At 39.0% G+C, this 18,637-nt stretch overlaps 1 protein-coding gene across 1 annotated transcript; it reads right to left on the bottom strand.

Annotated features, from left to right (window-relative positions):
* Nucleotides 1-867: 867 nt before the first annotated feature.
* Nucleotides 868-17,491, bottom strand: prkg3 (protein kinase cGMP-dependent 3). The gene is made up of 22 exons (XM_042504119.2): nucleotides 17,167-17,491; nucleotides 12,904-12,993; nucleotides 11,211-11,273; nucleotides 10,958-11,084; nucleotides 10,506-10,672; nucleotides 10,250-10,363; nucleotides 9,507-9,612; nucleotides 9,279-9,342; nucleotides 8,931-9,008; nucleotides 8,730-8,818; nucleotides 6,630-6,695; nucleotides 6,399-6,446; nucleotides 6,247-6,288; nucleotides 6,014-6,125; nucleotides 5,440-5,576; nucleotides 5,237-5,326; nucleotides 4,487-4,628; nucleotides 3,421-3,584; nucleotides 2,983-3,099; nucleotides 2,655-2,717; nucleotides 2,332-2,407; nucleotides 868-1,687 (listed from the first exon to the last, which is right to left on the bottom strand). The coding sequence occupies exons 2-22, from the start codon at nucleotides 12,989-12,991 to the stop codon at nucleotides 1,601-1,603; spliced, it is 2,040 nt and encodes a 679-aa protein (XP_042360053.1). The 5' UTR covers nucleotides 12,992-12,993; nucleotides 17,167-17,491; the 3' UTR covers nucleotides 868-1,600.
* Nucleotides 17,492-18,637: the final 1,146 nt, after the last annotated feature.

The following is an 18,637-nucleotide window of genomic DNA, read 5'->3' as shown; positions in this document are numbered from 1 at the left end:
AGTTTCAATTTTCTGACAATATCTGCTGCCTTCAGGTTTATCCAATCTTTAAATATAGTCACGTTTCTCTATTTTCAATTTGCGCAGAGTATGGATTTTTTTCTGCATTCAAATGGGGTCGTGTTTACTGCTCACAAGAAGAGTCAATATGAACACCTCGAAGTGGTATCCATAATCTCGCAAGTTTGTATTTTCTGGGAGCTCAGAGTTTCCGAGTTTGCTTTTACTGTGGACTGCGTAAATAATGAATGTAGCTACTGTGACGTCACCCACTGGTTTGTGGGCTGCTATTTTGAAGCCTTGAGTTCTGCAGTTTGTCTTCTTGGAGCAAAAAGTGACCACTTTTGGATGAGATGCCGGTGCTGCGGACGAGTGAGAGGTGGATCTGACTGGAAGCCGAGAACGTCATCAGCAGACAGGCTGTCACTCGAAGCACCCATCCTTAATTATGCCAAACTTTTGGCCTTATTAAAATGTACAGGGGAAGTTATTTAAAAATGCAGGTGTCAGGAATGTTAAAATGAGCAATAGAGACCAAGACCATTTTTTTGTACCAGGTTGTAAGCATGTTTAATTCTGCTGTAAAGTATTGTATTTTAACACAGGTATCTATAGGGATTGACTCTCTTTTGGAGCCAGCCTCAAGTGGCCATTTGATGAATCGCAGTTTTTGGCAATTCCATATTGGCTTTCTCTTACATCCTCAGAAGTTGCCGCTTTGTGTTCACAACTTCCCATATCTTAAACACAAGCTCACAAGTTCCATCTGAATGTAACACATCCCATCTTGCTCTTCATCTGTATTTTGTGCATTATAATAGTCACATGATTGCGCACATGCTATATGAGAAACACAGTGGACATAAGCATGTAAGAGCACTTTATTTACGTCTGTAGAAATTTTTCATCAGGATGTTCTATGATCTTTTTTAGACACAATCAAGGTGCGTGAAAATAATCACACATAAAAGGGGGCAGATGATTTAAAACCAAAGGGAAAACTGCACAATAAGGTGGCAGTTTATGATACAAAAAGTACATATTTAACTATAATAAAACATTTACCAGCTTTGCTAGAAGCAGTTCTAAAACTAACATCCAAAATACCAATAAACATTGGAGTAAAATACATGTTAGACATCAGCATCGATTTTATTGTCAGGCTTGGTTGAATCGGCTTTTTGTACAGATTCTACAACATGACTCAAACCTTTTTGTTCCTCAGCTAACAAGCACATGGACGGGTGTTTTATTCTAATCAGTGCAGAGTGTTATATGGATGATGTTAACACTTTTTCATCAGGCATCAAATCTGCTTGCACTGAATCTGGAAACAGAATGTCCTGACATCTTGTTTCAGCAGCTCCTCATAGTTTGGCTGTTTGCCACATGGATGGTCTCTCTATGGTAACAGAGAAGCTTTTGGAAGAGGTGATTTCCCTGCAATTCCACTCTAATTTTATAATCAGATTAGTTTGAAATGGGTTATGTTTTTACATGATGACGCTCCTACTACCATCATGTCTTGTTCCAAACTGAGGTCATTCTGATTTGGCTCCATGTTTGGGTGTTGCGGGCAGCTCTTTGCTCCTTTTTAACATCAGAAGTCACGATCCCAGCCAGAGAACTCCTCCTCGGCTTTAGTCTGATCTTGAGGGAAACGATCAAAGTTGATGTAGCAGGGGCCCTGAAAGAGGAAAAAACAACAGTTCATTGAAAATGGATGCATTTAATGCAATCATATGCAGTCCTGTCAAACTATGACTTATTAACAGCAGCCTGTTTCTTCAATATAAATAGAAACTTTAAAGTCAAAGGCCCTGAAAACCTGGTTCAAACTTTCACTATGAGTCATGGGGTCCTACACAAACACACATTATCTTTGACATTTCTGCCAAAGTTTGAGTAGTTTGGCTAAATATATTTCTGTAAACCATACTCACATAGTCCTAATAGAGCTCATTAGTTGAGATTCAAAGTGTTTTATTCCTAAAATTCTTAATAAATAATATCTAAGGATGTCTTTTTTTCCCTTAATGTAACTTTGATTGTTACACATTTTGCAAAGCACATTCACAGCCCAGATGGCAGAAAACATGTTGGCATTGTGCCTTTCTGATAACCACATGAATGCTACATTTGCAGGTCATTATGTAGTGAATTCGTTTAAACTTTACGTGTCAATATTTTTAAAAAAATAACTCCACAAAATCCTTTCGGAGGCGAACAAGCTGTGTTCTTTGGTTCTTGTTTCCTCAAACCAAACAAAAGGTGTTAGTCACTTTTCACATAATAGTAAAATAAAACAAAAAAAAACTTGGTTTGACTTGCCTTCCGTATGAGCCGGACTGTGGGGGCGTCAAGCTGACCCACACGCAGTTTGTGCCAGTTCATACTGCTGAACCACCTGAAGGGAAGAGAAGAGGAAGACTGCAGGTCAAACACACTAAGAAAGAAAACAACAAAAAATGAGTCATCTCAAATTGAAGACCTCAGTCAGCAGTGAAGAAACTTCAACTAAGGACAGTGAGATAAGATAATAAAAAACAGGCCAGCTGGTGATAAATTCCTCTGCCTTTTCACTCAAGAATTATGAAGTATTGCACATATTTTACTATTTAACACCCATACATACATAATGTTGCCATGGTTACCTGTGATGCCGGACATCTTTGATTCCGTTCTTGGTGTTTCCTAACCTCTGACCCGGCCGAGGTCTGCAAACAAAAACACAAGACATCGTTCAGACATTTACATCCATTTTAATTTTCATGAGATTCCACTTCACAATCATAAATATGTAAGTGCATAACATAATACAATGTATTACTTTGCAGATATGTTCTATAATCTATGCAATACACCGGGAGTAACTGTATCGTATACTCAAACCTCTTTGATCATCTCATATATATTGCGTTATCCAATTCTATCTCAAGAGAATGTTATTCATTTAGAACATGAAATGTATATTTGTCTCACCTGCACAGTTTGCTGATAATGGACTTGGCTGCCTCACTCATGTAGGGTGGATACTTGAGCACCCCGTCCAAAATCTTAGAATAAATCTTCTGTGGCTCTGAACTTGAAAAGGGAGGGCTGACAAGTTGCAAACAGAGAGGAGTGATGATGTTTTAACCTTCCAACATAAAAATGGCATAAAAATTGACCAGTCATTCACTGCTGGATGACTTGAACCTGTGACTGCGGACGCTGAACTCTGCAGATGTCTGTCATATTTCCCTGCTGCCATCTACTGGTTAACATTAAGACTTGACTTTCTTATGATTCATTCTCACTGCACCACATTTATGAGACTCTCCCGATACAGTTATTTTTCTTAAAAATGAAAAGCTTAGGCTATTGATTTATACGTAAACCATGAACACATTCACATCAGGTCAAGCGCTTTAGTGTTACCTTCCCACCAATAGCTCGTAGATCAGGACACCGAGGGACCAAAAGTCAACTGCAAAGTCGTGACCCTGGTTCTTGATGATCTCTGGGGCCATGTACTCAGGAGTACCCACAAAGGAGTAGGTTTTCTCTCCACGCACCAACTCCTTAGCAAAACCAAAGTCTACCTGCAGACAGACACACACACACAAACATGCACACAGGCACAACTTCATACCAGAGCCGAGGTGCAGCCTCTACATATGAAACACTAAAGAGTACAGAAATGGACACACAGTAGTGATAAGTGAAAATCAATTAGTAAATCTTCTTGAATGACTCTGTCTGTTATGTACCGGGTCGTCAGCCTATCGAACATCCAAGTGTTCATGAATCCCCAACTTTACACACTCGCTCTTACAAACGTAGTGCAACAACGGTGCCGAATGAACGAGCAAGAACCAATGAAATCAGACTCGAGTCAAGACCTCTGCAAGCTGAGGCCAATGGTGCTGATGCTACACAGGAGATTGTTGTATTTTGTAGTGTTTAAACAACAGGTTTATAAGAAAGAGCAAAGCAATAGATCAGGTGAGACATGAACTACAATACAGAACTAATTTTTAAAATTTTTCCGACAACACGTGAACGAGGAGCTACTCAGCAGGGAGCCACACAGCACGGCGTTATGTTTTCCCACTGTGTGAGAGGTAATTGTGACGTCTGCCACTTACCCCTCAAAGATTAACAGATCATTGGTCAGTGACATTATTGCAGCATCATATTGAGCTTAAATAGTTCACCTACATACAAGAGGGATGTTGAATCCATGCATGAAAATGAATATTTTATCTTAAATGTCACCTTTGTCTTCAATAATTCAAACTTATACATGATGACTGGTAATGCATTCAAGAGAAGTTTTGTGGAGCCGGCAGCACGAACTGTCGAATGCGTATGTGCTGTAACTGAATGTGACAGAGAAACTGACACCATTTGGTTTGGTATATTTATATATATCAATTTTGAGCACTAATACTGTGAAAAGAAGCAGTCTGTGCATCACTAACACGTACAGATACATACTCACCAGTTTGACGTAGCCCTTGACGTCCAGCATCAGGTTCTCAGGCTTCAGGTCTCTGTACATGATGTTCTTCTTATGCAGGTAGGCATAGGCCTCCACCACACAGGCAGTGCAGAACACAGCGATGGACTCGTCAAAACGTCCTCTGAAAATCACAGACACATGAAAGGTTCAAATTAAGTGGCCAGTGTATTGACATTATATCAATCTCGTGATATGAGACTAGATGTTGTCTTCAGTTTTGGACATAATAATATCAAGTGTTGTTCCTGGTTTTAATAAAAGGCTGCACAACAGTAAAGTAATATGTTTCCCTGAACTTAACAGTGTTCTAACTTGTTTATTACTTGTCTTTACCCATATTGTCATTATACGCACATCACTAATAAAATATTTTGTGAAAGCACCTATAGTCGACCCTACCATATCGTTACAATATGGATAACTAAGTATGTGGTCAACTTGCTTTAATTTGCTCTCTTACAAATGTATTACCTTCCATAATTTTCTGTCCCTAATGTTTTTATGTCTGGGCACTAATAAGTTTTGAAGAACTAAAGATCATTTAATGTTTGTCACTATAGATTCCTGAATAAGCTATCTCTCTGTATCAGATGCTGATGTGTGATTTGAAGTGTTGATCTCAAGGTGTAAAAAAATAAAATAAAATGTCTCATAACATCTCACCCCTAATTGTATACTCAAACAAACAATAATCTAAAAATTATTAGGAATCAGTCCACGATTCCTCACACTTCTTTGAGTTTGGTCCAGATCTCTCCTCCAACACAGAACTCCATGATCATGTAGATGTATCGTGTGTCTTTGAAAGCTGCATGAAGCCTACAGAGAGAAAATAGAAAAGCAAGATTAAAGACTAGCACCTTCAAATTCTCTTTACATCAGTGTGTCTGTGTGTGCGTGTGTGTGTGTGTGTGTGTGTTAGTCTCAGATACCTGACGATGAAGTCACACTGGATGGCTTTAAGGATCTTCTTCTCAAACAACATGTGCTCCTCCTGTCTCTTGGCAACAATGTGCTTCTTGCTGACTCGCTTCATGGCGTAATATTTCCCATGATTCACTGTGGTCATCTTAAAATGACAACAAAACAATAAATGTCACAGAATGTTGGTGCTCAAAGTCCTGGGTTTGTACACATATATCATGGTTATTTCTTTAATCACAAAACAATATGGGTTTTTGTGACAAACTGGATGTCAGTGTTGGGGGCAGAGATATTCTTTACTGGATGAGATAAACCCCAGACAGCCACATCTCAACTGGTAAAGAGGAAGTTTTGTTAAAACTTTAAAAGTAAAAGATACATTTTTATGATTTTTTTTCCTGAATATGGTATTAATACCTTTAAATGTCGACTTTAGGGACTGCATAACATCGACATTTATGCAGTCACTAAAACAGTGCCAACAATCCCAATATGGTTTTGCATACGAGAACTAATGCATTTTACATCCCAGCAAATACTAAAACAGTGCTCATACAAAGACAAAAACACAAATACACTCACCAGCTCAACACGACCAAACCCTCCGACTCCAAGCGTGACAGGATCCCCCTGAAAGCGACCCTCCTGATACAATACGGGAACCAGGTCCCTAAACCTCAGGGTGGAGCTGGGACTTAAAGGAGACAACAAACTTTTAACTAATGCTAATTTATTGAGAGGGAACCATTTAAGGGGTTCATGATGATTGTGCAACGTCTCACAGCCTGCATCAACTCTTTTTATCTTCAACTCACCTCGACTTTTCTGGTGCTTCTGCCTCCTGCAGCACTTTGGAGCTGCAAGTAAAAACCAAATGAATCAGGACAGTCTACACACATCACACTATTCTCACCAAGAAGATGGGAAAAATGTTTAATGATGTAACAAGGTGTTGTGCTGTACGTACTCGTCAAACAGCTCCAGGTGTTCTATGGGTATCGTCTCTTCAAACACCCTGAAGAAAAGACATTGTTGGACTAACTGTGTCAATCAGCAAAGTACAAAAAGGAAACACAAACAAGGCAACAGAGACAGAGGACAAATACACTGGAGGACTTTTTCAAGGATCTTTCTCTCCGAGAGAAAAAGTGTGACTGAACAGGAATATCTTTCTCAGAATTTATCGAGTCAGACTCACTCCTTGTCAATGGAGAAACAGGTAACAGGGCCGTCAGCACTGCAGGTGGCAGTTCTCAAGACTTCCCTGTAAGAGTAAAAAAAACTGTCAACCTGAGAAAACGGTATGTCATTACTATACATATACATTTGTCAACACCCAGTGTGAAAAACTTGAACTCCGTGTTTTATAAATGTTTTAAAAAACTTGTCATCTGCATCAGTGACATTTTACACTTCTTATTGGGTTACTGTCACCATCTAAATGAATTAACTGTGGAATATTAATGTGCAGGCTTTTCCTGCACATTAATATAATCAGCCCAGTCACCAGAAAAAATGTTGGCATTGTACGTTTCTGCAAGCCACGGATGTGTTGCATTTGAGCGTTTCACATGTATTATATCAGCGTTCCCAAAGTGATGTAGTATATGAGCTGAATTTGTTACTAGGGCACAGGGGTTCAGTAGTAATTAAATAGGAATTCAGCTATCGGATTGGATCAAATCTTAAAAATGGGTTGCTCAAAAGAAAAAAAAAAAGATAGATCAAACTAGATCAAACTTACAATTTCAACTCAAAATTTTTCGGGGAGGCAAAGCAAAATATTGCATCCTATTACTGACATAACTAAAACAGCATTGAATTATCTTAAGACCCTAGAGACCCCAAAGAAAAACATATTATTATGATATATTGTTTCATTGTATGAAGCACTTTGTGAAATAGTTTTGTTTGTATGAACAGTGCTATACAAATAAAGTGTTACTGATTGAATTAAAACTGTTTGTGTGTTTTTTGAGTAATCACTGCATCTTCAAGCGGCTTTAAAGCCACCTGACATGTTTTTCAACAACTGGTTCCTGAGTTTCCTGCCAGAATAAAGAAGCAGTCCCTCAATATTTGGTATTCCTCTGTTTTTCAGTTCATTTCAGCTGGATGTCACATTTCTCCTGAGTTGACTGGAGGATTATTCAGATCACCTGTTGCACAGTGTGTGATCACTGACTCCTAATTAGGAACTGAGAGCAGCTTGGTGCAATGACACCCTTTTTGAGGGCTTAAGAGAGGTGAGGAAACACACACTCAGGACATTCTGATCTCTCCTTAATCGAATGTAGATCTCATGTAGGCAGACACTGTCAGCCAGAAACTTTGCTCTCTACAGGCCCTTTGCGACTTCAGTTCTGTCTTTTGCTGTTTTAGGGGGGGGGGTTGTGTAGTTTAAATCTTCAGTGAGAGGAATATTAAAGAACCTCTTAACTTGAGGTCACCTGTAGTGGGGCTGTTCTTAGTGTTTTCATGCGAGAATTCTGCTTGCAAAACAATAACCCAACACCCACAGGATATATAGCAATTTTAGTTTTTTTTTTAGTTTTTTTCGACTGAATCCCAATATAACCCCTGACCTCCATGTATAAAGACATTTCGTAATTATTAAAAACAATTGTTCATCACTGAATTGACATTTGTTTATCATCGAAGAGGCATTTGTTTATCATTAAGGAGGTATTTTCCATTGTTTCAAGGGAATATATAATTTTTTTATGTGGTTAGGAACATTTATTCTGGTGATTGGATTTTGTATGTGGGTACAGAAAAGTAACTTTTTCAAAAGTAAGGAAGGATTACATGTTCATTTATTAATTGATATTTTTGCTGCACAAATCTGCAGCTCAACCAATAAAGCTGCTGTCCTATGCTCACAATTTAGAGGCAGAGAATAATTTCAATTCTATTTTTATTAAAAAATCAAAAGCCAATATTATCATTACATAATCATGCCAATGAGTCTGTTTGTTCTTGATGCTGTTTTGCAGACCCACAACAACCAGCTACCAGTTTTGCCATAAAAGATTTTAACAGTTAAACAACTTGGCTGATTTGCACATCAACAGCACAGAGTAATTAAGGAGAACTTTTGGGGTTCTGCTTCATTTATTGCAGTGATTTAATTTGGTTTGGTGACTGCAAAATATGTTCATATTTAAAAGATACTCGACAGGTTGTATAACCATAATGCCAGAATTGTCAGCAGCCAAAAAAACGTGCACAGTGCAGTAGATGTAGTACAAGACTCCAACAAAATACCCCGAGGTACGTGTTGTGTTGCCATGGTTACCGTATGAGGGCCTGTTCCCCGAAATGCTCCCCTTTTCCCATCCTTCGAATCTGCTTCTGATGCCCATTCACGTTCTTAGTCACCAGGACCTGAGGGGGAAACACACAGGAGCAGGAGGAGGAGAGAAGGAATGAGTGATTATGTGTATAGTACGCTGAAATATTTAAATATGCGCATAAAAATATGATACCATGAAAGTACCTCGCCTTTGAGGATGATGTAGAATGTGTTTCCTTCTGCTCCCTCTCGAACTATAACGTCTTTGTCCTGGTACTTCACCTGAAGAGGACAAGACAACAAGGGTTAGAACAAAAAGGGAATTTCTATATGAATTTTTGGAAAATAAAGCCAAAAATATTACACCAAAAGCTTTGAAATGCCTTTTCTCCACGCTACTTAGATTTTTTTAAAAATTCAGTGTTCAGGAATTCAAAGAAGCATCCTTGTATTTAAGGTCTATTTGTTTGCTCATCAAAACTGGATCTCTTGTCTGTTTTTACAAGTAACCGTCTCTTGTAAAACTTAAAGTTCACAGAGGAAAGTACACACCTCCTCCATTGAATCAATGATTTTGGACAACTGGACATCATTTAGGTCCTTTAGAGTACGAGACCTGTGACAGAATATAGAAAATACAGCAGCAGAGTTAGAAACAGTTGTTATTTGATCCATTAATCTGAAAAAGCGCTGATACAGCAGTGTGACATGAAAGGGAAACCACCAAATCAAACAGGATATTATTATATTGTCTACTCGCTGCAGATTTTATAAACTCACGTCTTCAGGAAGCCCATGAGTTGCTCTCGTTTCTTCTTGGACTTATTGGCTATGATTGTCCTGTAAGTCTGTCGCTCCATGCACCACAGACGCACTGCTGTCTTTGCTGCAATGTAAGTGAAAGTGATGAAAGTTAATGTCATGACTGTAAAATCTGGCTTCAGTATGAGCAGCCATAATGGACTGAAATCACACAAATACACTAATGGAAATCTCAGAACCAGGGCCGTGCCTGACCTCACTGATGCCCTTACCAAAAACTGAATTTGGGGCGTTTAAAGTATGAGTGTCTGTATGTGGCTCTTCATACAAGCGCTAGAGATATAATTTAATGGTAACACGTTTTTTGTTTTTTTTTTTAAAAAAAGCTATTTAAACCTAATCATCAGTATAAATGTTGGCATTGTACATTTTTTCAAACCACAGATATGTTACATGCGATTAAGTTTAGGCACAAAAACATTTGGCTAGGGTTAGGAAGACTCTCATTAAAATACTCAATTTTGGTGCCACAAATACAACTGAAAATGTCCCAGACTCTCAATAAGTTTTTTCTTGCTTTTGTCGCTACAAATTGACTGTAGTGGACATGACTATCATAGATTGTAATGGAAGAGGAAAGTGCTGTTTGGCTCTGGCTGGTCCAACAGGTGTTGTTTGGTGAGTACAAAAAGTACAAAAGTACAAAAATCAAGATCCAGGAGGTCTTAAATGTTCTTCCAGGAGTCATTACAGGGCCTGACCTTTGACTGTCGCTGTCCGTTTACAGTTGTACAGGATAGCCAGCTCCCCAAACACATCACCAGTGGTTATGCTGCGAAGGTTTCTGCCTGCCTGCGTGACAAGAAGCTCACCAGCTAAAAGGTGGAAGGAAAATAAAGTTTCTTTATAGAGAAATATGTAGAAATTCTGAGCAAGGGTATTTCATATGAAAACAAAAAGCCTTAGAACATACAAATAAACACACATACACACACACACACTCGGGCTTGTCCCCACCTGCTACTATGTACATGCTGTCCCCCTCAGAGCCTTCCTTAATGACTTCATCCCCCTGTTTGAAGCTAAACACAGCCAAGAGATCCACCATCATGGCTGTTTGCTCTTCATCGAGGCGGCTCAGGAAGTCATTCTTCTGGATGGCTTTGACGATCAGATTTGTCTCGCTGATGATCGGAGCAGATTTAAGTCACCATCAGCTGTGTTCATTGAAATCTCAGAGAGCTCTCACAAAATATGTGGACTCATATTACACTGTTTAGTTGTTTGCCGTGCGCAGGATAGGCAAATACATTGCATTTTCCATTTCCATACAGAAATACGGTATTCTTCATGAATTCAATTCAATTCGACATAAATTGGGATGGGTAATTGATATACAAATGCTCATTTTGTGGGTGTAGTGTTCCTTCATAGGGGATACACTGTTTTGAGCGGTACTGATTACCAACCTGGCAGTTTTCTTGACCCTCATGCGTTTAATCTCCAGGTTCTCTGGGATTGGCTCAGGGGCAATGACGGCTGCGCGGCTCTTCCGGACCTCTGGTTCACTCTCATTACCGCTCTGAGAGTGAAAGTCTGAGACAGACAAACAGGAGCAAAAAGGGAGGGTTAACTACTGTAAATGACCTCAGCTTAATGTTGAATCAAAGGTCAACTTGATCGTGTGTGTGTGTGTGTCGGGTGTCCATGATGGGCTCTTACCCAGATCATGATATTGACTGTGCAGCTCCTGCAAAAGTTTTTCTTTCTCCTGCAGTCGTTTTTCTATGAAGAGAAAAGCAGAGCAACAAATTCAGTGTAAAAAACATCGTAAGTATCATGTTGCAAGAGTGCATGAGCAAAATGTTTGTAACAAGCATTTTTTATGACGATCCCTAAAATTTGGTATTGCAAAAAAATGTAATCAAAATGTGCACTGAACAGGACGTTTTACGGTTGATAAATTTATCAGCACTCTCTGGTGTTGTGAAATATCCTTAAATATACTGCATGTTTGGCATGTTTGGGCTGTCTCATTAATTAAGAGCCCTTAAAAAAATGGATAGCTCAAATTTTATTTTATTTTTATTTTAAATGTGATTGGATGCGAGCAGCAGTATAATAACTGTGTACAACAGCAACGATTTCTACTTCTTGAGTATCACTCTGCATGTGAAGGGGGGAAAAGTTAGCCTAACAAACTCATCTAGGAACAGCACTCAGCTTTGAAGCCAATTTTCATAGTGGCCAAAAGTGGAACTACCAATGGCACCACTACGCTACGATGCCATTGGGCCAAAAAATACTTTTTCCATAGACTTACATTGTGAAAGAGATGTCTGGAAATCAGTGGATACATACTTTTGAGCATGAAAATAAACTTGCGAAATGGCTCATTTTACTATCGGGATTTGATCCATTTGGTCCAATAACATCAAGAAAGTCTGGAAGATCGACAAGATTAAAGCATTTTATCTCCAGTATCAGCGCGCTAAACCGGAAGTTGGCACTCAACCGGCTGAAGTTAGCCACTCAGCTGTTGTAAGTCTCTGGTGCACATGCTCCTTAGGCCCTATAATCCCGAAAGATCTGGGTAGTTTCATACCACTGAAATACAGCATTTTAGGCCTTCATGTGCCACTGAGCAGCTTTCACTGGAATTAATGGGGCTGTGCTTCAAATGCTGTATCATGAACAAACTAGTAAGCTAGTTATCAAACTGGAAACATGTAAAGTCAACTTTGAGCGGCGCGATCGCCTAACTATGGAGGACTGGATAAGGCAGTGCACATTTCTGAGGAAAAAATCAATTGTCTGCATTTGAATTCCTACAGCTGTAAACGGGCCTGCCATCCGCTTTCCTCCTGGCAAAATAGTCTACTAGTGAGGAGTGAGGCGGAGGGACAGCAGGGTGATTAAATAAGGACATTGCATACTGACTGCCTTGCACTATCTGCAGGCAGTCAGGAGAGCTTTTTTGTAGGAAGAATGCTTTATTTATGCTTTTAAAACTGTTTAAATGTGTGTCTAATTTTAATATCGCTAGTGTTAACCATTTAGAAAAGCAGTAGCTCACTCTAACTCTTGCTTTAATATACACCATATATGTGCATCATTATTGCAGATTTGTTGTATTGTACAAGCATGTGTTAAAGAGTAACTGTACTTGGTCGCGCAAGGCAAAATTTGCTTCACTTTCTACCTAAACACACCTTCATCCTGCTTACACTGCCAGTTATAGGTGACTTTATCCTGATTATAGTCTACTCAGTTTACTGTGCAGAAGTTATGTGGCGTTGCATCACAACTGGATGTTATCCCAACCCAGTTGGACTACACCCAGCTGTGATGTTGAGTGTGGTCTCATGTAAGGTTACTCTTTAATGTTATATAATTATGATTGTAGACTACTCACCCAGGTCTTTATTTTGCCTCTGCAGCTCCTGGTTGATCATACATTGCTTTTCCAGCTGCTGCTTCAGCTCCTCTATTTGCTTCTCCATGACTACAGAGAGAAAAAAAAACAATGCAAAAAAAAATAAAAATACCTGGCAGGAATTGATCAACTGCAGCACAATCAATGGTAGACAGGTAAATTTAAATTTTGCATCTGAACATAGATGTAAAATAGAGCAGCAAACATGCCGATATGTCATACAAGACCCCAGATATCACATTTCAAATGTATGTGGCAATACTGATGCCTTTTTCACAAAGCACTGAACTCCGCTGGGTGCACACAGCAAGAGCCACGCTGAATAATACAGCTTGATGGACAGTCAACAGGGTGCTCTCTGAATGCTGTCACACTCTGTCAGCTTGTGCTAAACATCCATAACTGTATCTGCGACTGACAACAGCACAGAGCCTGTCAAAATAACAATACAAACCCTTCATTATTAGCTCCCTTACTGCAGACTGTGTGCTTACAGGCATTTTATGTACTCTCTCTGCCTGTGCACTTCTACAATAATGTGTGACATTAATAAGCTCTGCTGTCTTATTAAAGTTTGAGAGCGGAGCAACAACTGTAAGCGCATGCAAACAAATTAAGTGACACAGATTCATTATGCCGTGAGAGAGGTTAACCACGCAACAGATCGAATATCTTTTTTTGTTATGCAGATGATCTGTTTACAAAAGCTGATAACAAAGCTCCCCGAGCATTTTCATTTTGCTGTTACTGGAAGGTGTTTATGCCCCTATTGACAGACCAAATATGCATTGCAAACACAAGTTTAACTGACCAATATCCTAAACACACTTACACTTCAGTAAAGCCAGAGGTGGACGAGCTGTTTGCCTCACTGCAACGTAGTACCTATAATATATTCAAGCATGCATGAGGTCAAACCAAACATGGCCTTATCATCTTGTTGTGGCGGTGACTTAAGTTCATGTGACTGCGGTGTCGTTCGTTTGTAACCTAACATTAGCATTTTACTCCTGGTGATTGCGTTAAAGGCGTTAAAAATCATATAAGTGGCAATTATTTGTGAAGATTGTCTTGATGAACAAAACATCCATTAGAGGTAGTATCCACAAAAGTGTTTTTTTTTCCCTGAGACTAGTGTATTTTTTATTTTCTTGTAATGAATGCTGTATATTCACGCTATGCTACAAAAACCAGCAGCATCTATTCTGCGCTAGGTGCTCTTTTGTGCTGCACGTTTGGCGTTCTTTATCTGGTCGCAGAGAGGTGAAAAAATGTTTACCTCGTCAGTGTCACTTTTTCACCAACTGCAGTTACGGGAGCTGAAAAATTAAAACCAACACAGAAGTGCAAAAAACTGTAGTTCTTTGAAAGGCCACTTGAGGCTAAGGTTGAAACAGGTTGATCCTGCCCCTCGCTCCTCCATCACTCCAAACTCTTGTACAAATATGGTCACTTCTTGCTCACAAAAAAAACAAAAACAAGATGGTGACAGCAGTAATGACAAACTCGAAGCTTCAAAACGAGAGTTCACAAACCAATCAGTAATGTCACAGTAGCTACATCCATTCTTTTTACAGGCTATGCTTTAAGCCAAAGTTGAAATCTTTTTAAACTCTTGGTAACCAGAAACATCAGGCTTCTAGCATTTGTACTATAGTGTAAATACTCCCACCTCAAATTGCAAAGCACATTTTAAAATACGCAACGTTTCAGTTGAGCAACCCCTCATGTCGCTACATAATTTAGCCCTGGAACTGTAATCATGGAAATAAATAACATTTTGCTAAAAAAAAAAAAGTGTCTGTAAATGCATGGAGTAGAATTTGGCCTATTTGTAAGTGCTAATCAATAAACAATCACTATTTTCAGTTATTGTTGCTAAATTACCTGCAGTTAATTAGCCACACATTCACTTTCCACTTTCCACAGCCTCACTGTGCTCATCACGTGACCCCCAGTTACGGCTGCCTCACCCTGAACATTGGACAGCTCTGAGATTAGACATGATGTTAAAGTGAATCATAAAGTCACTGAGCAACAAACTGTGAGAGGAAAATATAAAATGGCTCCTGTTCCACTATTAAAGACTGAAGGCGATACTGACAAGGAGTTGGTAAAGAACTTTGGGCCCTTAGAAACATCCTCACAGCAGCCAGATTGGATACTTTTCCCATTACACTAAAGATTCTCTATTAACAACAATGTGATAATCCAGTCACATTGTTGTTAATAACACAAGGCAGCTGCAGTGCTAATAGGCCTGTTTTACAGGAAGGACAAGGCTTGATGGTCATTAAAATTTTACAGGGAACATAATGGCAATAAAAAAAGAAAATGTAACTATGTGCTAGAAAGTCAAATTTGCCTTGAGGAGATATATTAACCTGTCACACACACACACACACACACACACACACACACACACACACACACACAGAGCTGTGGACAAACACGATTTGTTAGCTTTCTAGGAACTTTCAGCAATAATCACAACTGCGGTGGATTGTCATGATAACCTTTACTGCCTGCTGGTCAACATTTAATGAAGCAAAACCAGTCTCAGTTTAGCTTTTTAAGCCCCGGGGCAACTGAAAACACTGATCCCATGAAAAGCTGCATGCTGCTGTTTGTGTGTTGGCTGTTTTATTCATTTATTTACTGTGGTGAAGGAAATACTCAGATCCTTTACATGAAGAGAAAAGAAAATACCACTGTTTTAAATATACATGAATTTAAGACGTTTACTTGTAAACATCTCTTTTCTCTGGAAATTCAACAACAGTTTTCTTCTGAAACCAGAAAAGGGCTTTATATAACATTACTGTGCAGGGAAAATGAGGTCAACATCGAAATGGTTGATTGTAAACCCGAGGAAACATTTAACTTGTTAATGTAACAGCAAGCAGTCACATGAGAAAAGTAATAAAATGTAAAAAGTTACACTACTTGTCATTCAGATGTAATCTATTACATATAAAAAGTAACATTCTAGTGTAGCCAATTTTAGATACTTTGTTTACCATGGGGTGGATTAGAAGGACAGTATAACATTATATCATGTAGGCGTAGCATCATATATTATATAAAATTAGCTGAACTGTTGTGGAGTATTACGTAGCATAAGATGGAAATACTCAAGTGAACTACAAGTATGTCAGAATTTGGTAATGTACTCAGTGACATCCCACCACTATTTATTTGGTGATGCAATTGCTGCTAAATACTGAGATATTATGTTTTTTTCTGTAAGGCTAATAATAATGACAACAATAACGACAACAACGACAATAACGATGACAATGATGATTAGAATAAATGTATTTATACAGCACTTTTCTAAACAGATATAACAAAGTGCTTCAGAAGACAATAAAAAAATATAAATGAAGCAGAACAAAAACAATATCAGACACTACTAAACAGAACATATCAATAACATTAAAATATTAAAATAGCGTGGTAAAACAGGGTGTTAGAACATATGAATTCATAAATGTGTAATGTAAATATATACATGCATAAACCAAGCCCAAAGCCCCTACAGGAGAAATGATTCCAGACACACATACAAACATAATGCAAATATCAACACAGACAACCGTCAGCAACTAGTCACCACCCAGGTCAACCCTTGAAAGCCAATTCATAGAGGCTGGTTTTTAATTTTTTTTGGAGAAAGTCACAGACTCAGCTGAATGTAAGTGAGGAGGGAGATTTTTCCAAAGTCTGGGTGTAAGGACAGGTTGGTTAAGTTTGACGTATATAGATTTTAACGATCAGCCGACGACATTCACATAAGCAACGTTTTATGCAGTAAATGATTCTGAGAGAGAACGGGAAATTAGCAGACACAACAAAAAAGGGTAAGGTTGTATTTCTGTCTCGTTGGCAGCTGCACAGGAAGAACATGATGCTGGACTAATCACCATTATACTGATGCAGACTGTATACTCCTTACTGTCTCATTACTAATTCATGGCCAAATGTAACTACAGCTGAATGCTCATAAGATGCTCTGAAATAAAAAACCTGGAGAGAGCAGATGTCAAGCCTGGTGGTGTGTTTAAGATGGACTCTTTAACTGCATTTTACAGCATTCTTGAACATGCAGATCATCATGTTTCCACTTAACTGAACTGTGATGGCAAAAAAAGGTGTGTTTGACTGTTTATGAGCCTGTGAAGGTAAGAAACTGTATTTTAAAGATATTAAGACACAATGATATAATTTGTCAGCACTCACCTGCAGGCTATATGTGGATCAGGAGGGAAGATGAATATCTATCCAGCCTATAAAGGCCGCATGGACCATATAGGAGCCAAATAATCACCCGGAACTGACAAGATCCACTTTCAGCTGTAGAAAAGTAATCGCTTTGTCAATTTCTGCAGACCTGCTTGACTCCAGACACACCTGAGCACATACAAACATGCAGTCTGCAGCCTCTCTATCATTACTTCTTCTTCTTCTACTGCCGCTGCACACTTTCTCAGCTTACATTGCCATGTCTGCTCTCCAGCTTTTACTATTTTTACTTCTCTATGTCTCTCTCACTCTCTCTTTCTCACTCCCAATGTCTATCTGTCAATCTCAGCAGCTCTGGTGTTGAATCATTAACGATAACCTGAGGCTCCTCCCACCAGGTAGATGAATACAGGCAGCAGAAGGAGAGACAGCAAAAGTTGGGGTGTACAAATCATACTCAGCTGCTAAAATTCATTTCTTTGTGTCATTTTATTGCATTTTACTGTTGTCTCTCAAAATGTATTTGCATATAGTGATGGGTTTTGCTTAAAAAAGATAACTGCAGCATTGGTTTGTGATTTCAGTGACATTAAGCAGTGATTTATTATTTCCTGCTGACATAAAGGACAGATACCTGCATGTAGGCATGAGCAAACAGTGAGAAAGTCATTGTAAAAGACGGTAGAAGGGGAAGTGAATTAAGACACTTTCTTCCACCTTCCTGTAAACCAATAAAAAAACACCCTGATTTTCAGACACTCTTTACAATAATATAACAACCTTTCCACTGAGAGCCCAAAGTATCCAAGCTGAGGGCAACAAGGACAACTCTTAATTATCTGTCGGAGTTCAAAAGTGCCTACTTCATTAGGTTCCTGTTTTTCCACAGAGTAAATGCCACTGGATATTTTCCAGGCTGCAGCGTCATTAAATGAATCTAAATGAGGCTGAAGGGTTAGCATTGTGACAGAGGGCGTAGGCCTTTATTGTTCGCAGTTAATTATTGATACTCTGTCTGGTTAATGAACGACATTAACGACCCCGGGATCAGAGATAAAAAGGGTCGGATTGCAGCTGTGGAAGCTGAGGGGACGCAGTGACAGGCAGTGCATGTTATGACATTTTTCCATTAACATGGTGATAGGTGTTAATTTAAAAAAACAGCTGAGGCCGAGAGGATAAAACAAATACACCTGTCCGGAAAGGATCCACCTCCATCAGGAGTTATTACTTTGGTCAATTAGAGGCTGTATCTGCTGCCTTCCTCTTTTTGTTTCTTTCTTTGTACAGCAGCAACGATGTGTGCATCCTAAACACATGCACAATCAACATTCAGTACTGTCTCTGAGAATAAAACTGCTCTGCTTTAAATGGAAACCCCCTGACTACTTCTCCTTCCTTACTCACATTAATTAAGTCAAGGCCAGTGTTTACGTGTTGCTGTAGCTACTGATGAGAATGAGTTATC

This window comes from Plectropomus leopardus, chromosome 16, assembly GCF_026936395.1.
Source record: "Plectropomus leopardus strain MGB_pleo_1.0 chromosome 16, ASM2693639v1, whole genome shotgun sequence".
Classification (NCBI taxonomy): domain Eukaryota; kingdom Metazoa; phylum Chordata; class Actinopteri; order Perciformes; family Serranidae; genus Plectropomus; species Plectropomus leopardus.
Note: the sequence above shows the minus strand (reverse complement) of the source record. Positions and strands in the feature narration are given on the sequence as shown.